Source organism: Argentina anserina, chromosome 3 (genome assembly GCF_933775445.1).
Source record: "Argentina anserina chromosome 3, drPotAnse1.1, whole genome shotgun sequence".
Classification (NCBI taxonomy): Eukaryota; Viridiplantae; Streptophyta; class Magnoliopsida; order Rosales; family Rosaceae; genus Argentina; species Argentina anserina.
In genome coordinates, this window is record NC_065874.1 from 7054141 (window position 1) to 7063968 (window position 9828).

Consider the following 9828-nt stretch of genomic DNA (forward strand, 5'->3'; position numbering starts at 1 on the left):
CGAAGAGCCATTATTGGAAATGAGATTTTATTTTGGTTAATTGAATTAAACAGATTAATTTTATAATTTTTAATGGGTGCTACGTGGAAAACTAAGGGGTGGGTATAGGAAGTTGGAAATGCGAGTATGGCAGTCGCGCTAGAAATCCCCAAATCTGCAAACCCTAAATTTGAAGACTTTTTCCTACTCGCTGCCCCCAATTGCTCAACTTACTCCGCTGATCCACTCCATGTAATCATAATTCTCTTTCCTTTATTGAAATCTCTTCAATTTCATTATGGGTTTGTGTTTAGTCCAGTTACTTATGATCTATACAATTCAGTGACTGTGTTTTCCTAAATTGGTTAAAGTTTATAGATTGTATGAATTGTATTGCTTTCCATTTTTATTCTGCTGTGAAGTGTGAAGAACTCTCTAACTGTTTCTGAAGTCAAGGTCTTTTTTTTTTCTGTTTGAATTGTATGCTCTGTTGGTCAAGTAAAGTATCTATTTTTTTTAATAATGTTCAGCTGTCAAAGTATAAAAGTTTTCATTTTGGATCACCATTTGGGTTTTTGGTTGAAGTTTTCTGGGTATTTCAGTTACTTGCTGTTATATGCAGGAATTTTGTTTTGGCTTCTGCTGTTTGGGTGTATGAAAGTTTCAATCTTTTGAGTGTTACATCACTTATATGTAATTCTGAAGTGGATAACTTGTGATTCAAGCATTTTCTTTAGTTGCTGTTTTGAAAATCTTGGTGTAGTGTTTGGACACTGTTAGAGGATTTTTTACTGTTGACTGTTAACTAGTGGGCAGTAGCTATTACCCTATGAGTGATTGTTTTGGCATTTCATGCCCTTGTGTTTGGTATTTCTGCTGTTCTGTTTATTTCCGGTGTTGTTTATCTCTGTGCCGCAGAAGTTACTCTGTTCCTGCTGGTTACGTACTTGAAACGGTTGTTTTAAGAAAGTTTTGGTTCTTGCTATGGGAATAGATCTTGAACTACCTTTGGGAGAATCTCACAAGAAAGATAACGGACCTAGTGGGAATAGTCATATGGTAGATGACAGAGAGGAAGATATTTCTGGAGATCAAGTCATTGTAGGTGTAATCAACGTTCCTGTAAATGATAAGGAGATTGCTAGAAAAACTAGAAATGTGTCAAATTCGAAAAACAGGGTAGATGCCAGAGATGAAATGAACTTGAATGCTCCAAAAGATATAGAGCTTCATGACAGAATGGAATTTGAATCGAAGGAAGAAGCTTTCTCATTCTATAAAGAATATGCCAAGTCTATGGGGTTTGTTGTATTAATTAAGGCTAGCCGTCGGTCCAGAACATCTGGAAAATTTATTGATGCAAAATTTGCATGCAGTAGATTTGGGACCAAACCAGAAACTAGTCAAGCTGTAACTACAGAGCCTGTTTCACATTCCAGAGAATCAAGTATCTGCCTTAAGAGAAAACGAGGAGGTCATACTAGCCGGTGTTTGGAAAAGACAGATTGCAAAGCCGGCATGCATGTTAAGAGAAGACAAGATGGTAGATGGACTGTTTGTACACTCGTTAAAGAGCACAATCATGACATTTTGCGTGATGCAGCCTACTATTTTCGAGGGCACAGGAGGTTAGATTCAAGTAGTGGTAATGTCAGCGGTAATGTTGATGGCTTGCATGCTATCCAGAGAAGAACAAAGAATATGTTTTCCAATATGTCCAGAGAGTGTGGGGGCTACATGAAGTCCAGTAATCCTAAGGGTGGTGGGAAAAATCAAATACTAAGTGCACAGCATTTGTCTCTAGAGGAAGGAGATGCTCAAGTCATGCATGACCATTTTCTTTGTATGCAAGATGAGAATCCTAACTTCTTTTATGCAATTGATCTGAATGAAGAGCAGCGGTTGAGAAATGTCTTCTGGGTTGATGCCAAAGGTAGACTTGATTATGGATATTTTAGTGATGTGGTATTTCTTGATACCACATATTTCAAGAATGAATATAAATTGCCATTTGCTCCCTTTATTGGTGTGAACCACCATCTTCAATTCATTTTGCTTGGATGTGGTTTACTTGCTGATGAGAGTAAACCAACCTATGTCTGGCTGATGCGGGCGTGGCTGAAAGCAATGGGTGGACATGCTCCAAGAGTGATACTTACTGACCAGGACAAACTCTTGAAAGAAGCTATCGCAGATGTCTTTCCTTATTCTCGTCATTGTTTTTGTTTGTGGCACATATTGGGTAAGATTCCTGAGAAGCTTGGATATGTGATTAGGCAGCATGGTCACTTTATGGAAAAATTTAATAAATGCATTTTCAAGTCTTGGACAGTTGAAGAGGTTGAAATGAGATGGTTCAAAATGGTTGATAGATTCAATTTAAGAAATGACATATGGGTGCAGTCATTGTATGAAGATCGTAGGCGATGGATACCAGCATACATGAGAGACATTTTCTTAGCTGGGATGTCTACAATCCAGCGATCAGAAAGTATAAATTGTTTCTTTGACAAATACATGCATAGGAAAACGACATTGAAAGAGTTTTTTGAGCAGTACAATACAGTCCTCCATGAGAAGCATGAAGAGGAAGCAAAAGCGGAATTTGAAACATGGCATAAACAACCAGCATTGAAATGCCCCTCGCCTTTTGGGAAACAAATGGCTATGATTTACACTCATGCAATATTTAAGAAATTCCAAGTTGAGGTTTTGGGAGTAGTTGCTTGTCACCCAAAGAAAGAAGCTGAAGATGGAGCAGTCAAAACTTTCAGAGTTCAAGATTTTGAAGAGGATCAACATTTCACTGTGGAGTGGAATGAAATGACGTCAGATATATCCTGTTTATGCCATTCATTTGAATTCAACGGTATCCTTTGTAGACATGTGATGATTGTACTGCAAATATCTGGTGTACACAATATCCCGTCTCAGTATATATTAAAACGTTGGACGAAAGATGCTAAGAGCAGCCAGACAAGGGGTGTAGGGTTGAGTTCAGTTGTGTCTAAAGTTCAACGTTACAATGATCTGTGCCAACGAGGCTTTGAATTGGGTGATGAAGGTTCTTTATCGCAGGAAAGTTACAATATTGCAGTTATGGTATTGGAAGAAGGTTTAAGAAATTGTGAGAATACAAATAACTCAACTCAGAGTGCTATAGAACGAGCATCTCCAGAGACTCATGATCCTCATGGCCCTGAAGGAATGAAGTCAATGAACCAAGTTAAAAGCTGTAACAAGATGAATAAAAAGAATAGCACATCTAATAGAGGACAGGTTAGTTGCGTTGTCTGCTGGTTTGCTGGTTACAACATTATAGTCTTCGTTATTTTATGATGTTTCTGAATGGTCACTCATCTTAATATTCTGTGAATTCTTTAGGTACACTTAGAGCCAGAACTTCTAACCATCGAGATGCAAGAGAGCTGGCGAAAAATGGTTAGTTATGTTATGTTTACACTTCCGACTTCTAAAGCACCTACTACAATGTCATACTATGAAAAACATGTTTCTTGATGGGTTTTATACTTGGGACACTCAAATTGAAGAGCACCAGCTCTTGTTTGTTCTTATGAATGACAAAAGAGCATGCAACGGATGGTACTGGTATAGTTCAGTGACACCAAAACTGTTTTGGGGAAAAAAATCTGTTTCTTACTTATATTGCTTTTCAGTCAGAATTCATGTTATCGTGAAAGTCATGAGCTAAGTATTTGTATCTTTGTCAAAGGAACAATTGAGCTCAAGAGCTACCACCCTAGATAATTATATTGGCCCTAGGCAAATCGTTCAAGGAATGATAAGAGATCATTTCATGACAAATGAAATTTTGGATTTCTGTTAAGGACCTGTATAACAAAATTAGTCTTGTGCTTATTAAAATAAACAATTTGACTCGTCTTCCTTGAATCTCCATGTAGGGGCCATTAAATACATTACCCTCAAGGCGTGATAATTATTGTAGCAATCAGCATTTACAGGGGCTGGTAATGCATATGAAATTTGTGACTTCTGTGTGTGGATGTTTTCACTAAACACAACTTTCTGATTGTCGACTGAAACAAAAAGAAACTTCTGAATGGGGTATTCTCTGTCATAGGGGCACTTGAACTCACTCACACCCATCCAGGATGCTCAATACATAAATCAGCAAAGACTGCATGCAGTGGTACAACATTGATGTTTCCTTATCAGATTTTGTAGATTCGTTTTTATCTGATCTTATCATAGATGGGAAGCAGGGATCGCTTTTGAGGGTTAATAACATACCATTACCAACTTACAGTCAGTTGTGCTTTTTGCATGTAATAATAGCATGTTGGTGGCTTACTTGCAGGGGAAATTGCAATCCAGACCACAAACTATTCCAGGTTTTATAATTGAAGATGATCTGCAAAATATGGTATAACTAATCCTTACCTAAGTTTTAAAGTTTGTCTTTGTTTGATTAGATTATTTATATGGTCTTTCACTCGTGCTCCAGGATCAGTCCACTGTGGGACGCGCTCAGATTCACGGCTTGGCATCAAAGCATTTGCAACCAAAACATCGCTCTCATCAGTAGCAATACATGGGTACAGGTGAGTCATAATTGACTTCTCTAAAATCAATCTTGGATCCATCATAGGCCACAATTTGATCATATATAATCCATAATTTCATTGTTGTGTGGCAGAGAACCGGTGCTTGTGTCGGCTTCTTTCCTGCAATCCTGCTTAATGAAACAAACTGTTATTTTTTTTCAGCTGGTGTGAGGAAACAGTGTAATTGCAGCAATGGTATCAAAGAAATGAACATCGAGAGTTGAACCAGATCCTGCAGTTGAAAAAATAATTCATTTCTCTTTTAGTTGTAGCTCTGTTGTATATATATCATTTTGTATTCGTCCATGTACAATTCCAGTTGTAATTCAGAATCCAAATTCTATAATCAATACAAGTTTATACTCGTCGCATTCTCAATTCTAGTTTCATTTTTTAAATCTATCTAGCTACACTAGTACAAAACTAAAATCTGGTATAGCGGCACATCTGGTAGAAGTGCATTGATACTGGGAACTTATAACTCAGCTGCACACCCTCATCTACACCAAGGTTTCCTGTCTATAATCATCAGATTAACAAATGTGCCTATTAAAAAGACATTAATAACGAATGATCCATTCCCTGAACCCAAAACAAGGGAATAAGAATCAAGGAAAGAGTTCATCCATGGGCGAACGTTAAACAAAATCGCAGCTTTATCGATCAGCTCAGATTTCAATACAACAAGAAATCAATCTTGAGCAAATTTCTCAACTTAAAACAATTGGAGAAAACCTGAGATATGTTTCATTTGGATTGATAAAATTCCAGAAAGCTGGTGGCCTGGTGTTTCCCAAGAAACATGAACTAATCTCATAAACTTCTCGTCATGGATTACATACGCATGTAGTATTTTATTTCACTCAAGAACAACTTTCGCTCCAAGAGCTTTCAGCTTCTCTACGAGTTGCTCTCCTTCCTCCTTTGAGACGCCTGCCTTCAATACGGACGGTGCCTTCTCCACTAAATCTTTTGCTTCCTTGAGGCCTAAATCAGTGAAGCTCCTCACCTCCTTGATCAGTTTTATTTTTGAAGCTGCCTCAAAGGACTCCAACTTCAATTCGAATACAGTCTTTTCTACTTTCTTCTCCTCCTTAGCTGCTGCTGGTCCTTTCATTGTCAATCCTATGGCAGCAGCTCCTGGCTTCATGACTCCAACAGTCGGTGGTACCTTCATTCCCTTTTTCTTCATAATGATTGAACCCAGCTCAGCAACTTCAGCCAATGTGAGTGACGATATTTCATCTACGAGCCTAAAAACACGCTCTGTGGGAGGACTCCGATGCTCTGTGGGATCAAAAGTTGCTGGATCGTAATCAGCCGGGAGTCTCCTTTGATCAATCTCCACTTGTTCCTCATCTTCTTTCATCGCAGGTTGACCAAAGTGCCGATATAACCCACTTAAGCTACCTGGATTCAGCGTCCCGAGTGGAGAAATAAAAGGTCTTCTGCAGGGCCCATTAGGTAAATGATTCCTCAGTCTTATGATCAAGCTCATTTCTGTAGGTTCCCACAAGACTTCGTTTAACAAATGCGTAATCAACAATCCATTTCACCACTCACTTTAGCAATTATCTGTACCTCGAATCCAGAGCAGGCCTATTAGGTTCAAGTTCATAAGGTCAATATGCAAGTCTTTAGTTCAAATCAATCTAAGTTTAATAAATGTTTAATAAACTATATACACAACTCAGAATCGTAAATGAACATACCCAAAACAAAATAAAACAACTAAAAAATTTGACTGGGGAACTAAATTTGTGAACTCTAGCCAAGTAAATTTTCAACATTGTGATTCTCTTCAACATCTCTTACTGAAAATCAAATAAAAATAGAAGGGCAAATTTGACTCCTTAATTTCTTCGGTACCCTTAATCAAAAGATTGAAACTTTTTCTTCAACTAAGCTTCTGCATCAATAAAGCAATAAACTTTCGAAGTTGGGGTTGAAAATCTATGATCCCATTTTCGCAAATCGTCAAAAACTTAATTGGGCAGAGCCACTTTCTCAATTCTAAGCAAAACAAAAACCCATCATTTCCGATTCACAAGTCCAAATCAAGCATTCTAAATTGCATAATCATATATATACAGACATTAGATACAGAAATATAGGAGGGAAGGAAGCGAGTACCTTAGAGAAAGCTGAGTACTTGTTCTAATCTGGTGAGAGCTGAGATGGAATAGAACCCTAGAAACTCAACTAGACTGCGAGAGAGGGTTTTAGACCTTTAATTCTGTTCCATTTATTTACCGGGTCTATAACATAACGGGCCGACCCGGCCCAATTTGGTGCAAAGCTATATAAACTGGTTTTGGGAAGAGGGCTGGAGGAGAGTTGTAGAGAGATGGAAAAACAGGGAAGGTTGGTTGTTGAAAAAGTGGGAGGAAGGTCAACTGTGACAAGGAGCTTCTCAAAGTACCCTCTCAAATTCATTGTCCCCAGAAAGGTCTCAGCTTTATTACTCTCTTTTTTTAAACTGTATTAGCAAAATTGGTATATAGTGGACCCCATTGGGGGTGTTGATTATGATGATCCCAGATAGGTTTCATTAGTAATATGGAGCTTGGCATATTTGGGTAGCTGTAATTTGATCACAGTAATATGAATGGATATTATTTAGGAGGCTAATTAGCTATGGTGATTGTTCAGGTGGGTTCTTCTAAAGCTGATGCTGTTTGGGTTTACACCCTCACCTATGGTGGTGGCATTGTCACTGTATGTAACTCTGTGCTGCCTCTTTTTTGGGTTGTGTTGTTACCCTGCAGTTTTGAATACTTCTAGTTTATTTTGTGAGCTTGCTGTTCTTGTGTTCAGGGAGATTCTATTTCATGTGAGTTTACCATTGGAGATGGTTGCACCACTGTCATAACAACCCAGGCTTCCACCAAGGTTTGTGTGTTGTTGGATTTGATATAATTAGCCCACTGGTCTCATTTTCTATGTTTTGTTGGATTTATGGGGTTTGGAGGATTGGCTTCATAAAAGAGTATTGAATCTGAGGTTCTCAAATAGGCTTATGTTCTTGCGTAGGTTTACAAGTCTCTGGGAGCCAAGTGCTCTGAACAAGTCATGGAGGTAACCACTCTGACCTAAACCAACTTTTGAAAGCATCCAATCAACTATTGATTGGGAGTTTATTGATATACTGTTAATCAAATAATGTTATGCTTTGCTCAGTACTGTTCATTACATTAATATTCGAAATATGTTGGTTGAATTCTAAAGTTATTGATTTCAAGTTACAGCAGCTTATTTTTTTCCATGCAGTAGGCAAGAGTTGGGAGCAATGCCCTTTTGGCTGTCATTCCCGATCCTGTGACATGTTTTTCCACTGCAAGATACTCCCAGAAACAAATATTTAGGGTAGTCGCTGACTCAAGTCTGGTCTTTGTCGATTGGATTACCAGTGGGCGTCATGAAAGTGGAGAAAAATGGGATTTTGATCTATATAAGAGTGCAAACCACATCTTTATAGGAGATGATGAGCCTTTGTTTCTTGACATGGTAATCATACTCTTGTAATTTATTACTTCGTTTGTGCATTTTAAAGAGGTTACAACTTAGTTCTTACAATTAATTTCCTCAATATGTCAATCAACTTTCCGTAATGCTCACCATTTCAGTTCACTGTTTTTACATAATCTCCCCCTTTCCTTGTCTTTTCAAGCACACAAATGGATACTGCTATTTCTTTATGTGAAAAAAAAAATTAAAGTTGCACAAGTTTTTTTTTTCCGGTAATCAGCTTGGTTGTGGAACTATGCTTTCTTTCATTCCTGTTGTCAGCTGGTTCAATGTTTCGAGGACAGGTGCACCTGGAGAGTGGAAGTGTTTCTTCAATTGCAGAACGCATGCAGGACTATCAAGTCATTGCAATGGTTGTACTGTTGGGGTTAGTAGCTTCAGTATGTATAGATACTATGAACCTTTTCTTTGTTGTCATTCTAGTTTTACCCTGGTATTCAATAGTATGTTTTGGAGATGGATGAAAGTTATTTTGTAAATCCAAATGTTATACTTTTTGGGTGCTTTAATTTAGGCCAAAGATCAAGCACATCCAAGACCTAGTTCAAGAGAATGTGAAAAGGATGATGGCTGAGCGATTGCACAATCATTCCACAGCCTCCTCAGGTCACCAAAAGCAAACGAATTCTCATTGTCACTTCACCAAACCAGGCTTTATTGCTTCTTCGAGTATTTTTGGCCCCAAGGTATAAATGATCATGCTGCAACAAGTAATAGTTGTCACATTTTCCTAATAAGATGGCAGGAAGCTCTTGTCAAAGTAATTTGCTTGTGGTGAAACTTATCAATGTGATTCTGATGACTATCAAATCTGGTAACGACACCAATATCATCAGGAATCACTCAATCTAAATAGTTCTTAATGCAATCTTAGTTGTGTAGTTCTGTTAACTTATCCTATTTTGCTTGAAATTCCAGTAGGGAGGTTCTGTTCAGTTAGTGTGGTATTGACACTTTGACAGCCATCTGAGCTAATGCATGTCATATTTAATGTGTACAGGGAATAGGGGTTGTTGTTCGTATAGCTGCCACAACAACCGAATCAGTTTACGAGTTCCTGCAGCATCAATTGGCCGGCATGGAGCCACTACTTGGTGTATCACCATACCGTTGAAAATCTGCATGGAGAATGTTCGGCAAGGTGTCTAGGCTATGATTTTGTTGTAAGCGTGTAGTCCTATAACACTCGAACTAGATTTATGTATTTGGCTTTCAATTATTTCCCTACTTACTATCATCAGCAGACTTCTTTTCTTTGTCTGCAACTCCTTCAGTAGTCTACATTATTTGTTACAAGTAACAACCATTTGAAAGTTAATATTGGCTCATCGAGAAAGTTTATATTGGCTCATTGAGATATACTTGAAGTCTACGTGATGTGATGCCAGTTTCATACTTCACAGGATTCCACACTACAGAGCCTTGTAGCCTACTTATGTTAGACCTTATCATCACCGGAAATTTGCCTAGCATTCTGCATGGGAGTCGGAATCCTCAACTCTGTAATTTCATACCATATGTTCTGTGAACTGCCTGTTTCATCTGGAAATGCATGTAACTACTCCGATCTGAGTTGGAACACTGAAGAAAATAATGTTCTTTAGCAAATGGCAGTTAATATTGTTGCGCATATGGGTAGCTGAATTCCTTTGCACTTATGCTTTTGATGATGCGATATCAGATGTTGTCATTATGATATCCTGTACACAACCCTGTGGCATCCTTTTTTCCCTTG

General features: G+C 38.1%; 3 protein-coding genes across 13 annotated transcripts; 2 read left to right on the forward strand and 1 right to left on the reverse strand.

Moving 5' to 3' along the window:
• Positions 1-881: 881 nt before the first annotated feature.
• On the forward strand, positions 882-4924 carry LOC126789511 (protein FAR-RED IMPAIRED RESPONSE 1-like). Of its 7 annotated transcripts, none has more exons than XM_050515684.1 (7): positions 882-3258; positions 3364-3420; positions 3903-3968; positions 4082-4150; positions 4319-4384; positions 4466-4562; positions 4658-4924. In XM_050515684.1, the coding sequence occupies exons 1-6, from the start codon at positions 964-966 to the stop codon at positions 4544-4546; spliced, it is 2634 nt and encodes an 877-aa protein (XP_050371641.1). In that variant the 5' UTR covers positions 882-963; the 3' UTR covers positions 4547-4562; positions 4658-4924. The 7 variants fall into 7 exon arrangements, with proteins under 7 accessions (XP_050371641.1, XP_050371640.1, XP_050371642.1 ...); XM_050515683.1 differs by having other exon boundaries at positions 4728-4924; XM_050515685.1 differs by having other exon boundaries at positions 4466-4556; positions 4728-4924.
• Positions 4925-5076: 152 nt separating this feature from the next.
• Positions 5077-6791, reverse strand: LOC126789533 (uncharacterized). Of its 2 annotated transcripts, none has more exons than XM_050515722.1 (2): positions 6699-6791; positions 5077-6164 (listed from the first exon to the last, which is right to left on the reverse strand). In XM_050515722.1, exon 2 carries the CDS (start codon positions 6061-6063, stop codon positions 5425-5427), a length of 639 nt encoding a protein of 212 aa, XP_050371679.1. In that variant the 5' UTR covers positions 6064-6164; positions 6699-6791; the 3' UTR covers positions 5077-5424. The 2 variants fall into 2 exon arrangements, with proteins under 2 accessions (XP_050371679.1, XP_050371680.1); XM_050515723.1 differs by having other exon boundaries at positions 5077-6140; positions 6699-6760.
• Positions 6792-6910: 119 nt separating this feature from the next.
• LOC126789527 (urease accessory protein D) lies at positions 6911-9710 on the forward strand. Of its 4 annotated transcripts, none has more exons than XM_050515713.1 (9): positions 6911-7014; positions 7218-7283; positions 7383-7457; positions 7599-7643; positions 7839-8072; positions 8378-8460; positions 8608-8779; positions 9094-9256; positions 9497-9710. In XM_050515713.1, exons 1-8 carry the CDS (start codon positions 6913-6915, stop codon positions 9205-9207), a joined length of 891 nt encoding a protein of 296 aa, XP_050371670.1. In that variant the 5' UTR covers positions 6911-6912; the 3' UTR covers positions 9208-9256; positions 9497-9710. The 4 variants fall into 4 exon arrangements, 3 of the variants coding, with proteins under 3 accessions (XP_050371670.1, XP_050371671.1, XP_050371669.1); XM_050515714.1 differs by having other exon boundaries at positions 9482-9498; XR_007671536.1 differs by lacking the exon at positions 9497-9710 and having other exon boundaries at positions 8378-8473; positions 9094-9427.
• Positions 9711-9828: the final 118 nt, after the last annotated feature.

Coding starts and splice junctions, on each gene's coding strand:
- LOC126789511 (XM_050515684.1), top strand. CDS start 964: ATGGGAATAGATCTTGAACTACCTTTGGGAGAATCTCACAAGAAAGAT. Junction 3,421..3,902: donor AAGAGAGCTGGCGAAAAATG/GTTAGTTATGTT, acceptor ATCTCCATGTAG/GGGCCATTAAATACATTACC. Junction 4,385..4,465: donor AAGATGATCTGCAAAATATG/GTATAACTAATC, acceptor CTCGTGCTCCAG/GATCAGTCCACTGTGGGACG.
- LOC126789533 (XM_050515722.1), bottom strand. CDS start 6,063: ATGAGCTTGATCATAAGACTGAGGAATCATTTACCTAATGGGCCCTGC.
- LOC126789527 (XM_050515713.1), top strand. CDS start 6,913: ATGGAAAAACAGGGAAGGTTGGTTGTTGAAAAAGTGGGAGGAAGGTCA. Junction 7,015..7,217: donor AATTCATTGTCCCCAGAAAG/GTCTCAGCTTTA, acceptor GTGATTGTTCAG/GTGGGTTCTTCTAAAGCTGA. Junction 8,073..8,377: donor AGCCTTTGTTTCTTGACATG/GTAATCATACTC, acceptor TTTCGAGGACAG/GTGCACCTGGAGAGTGGAAG.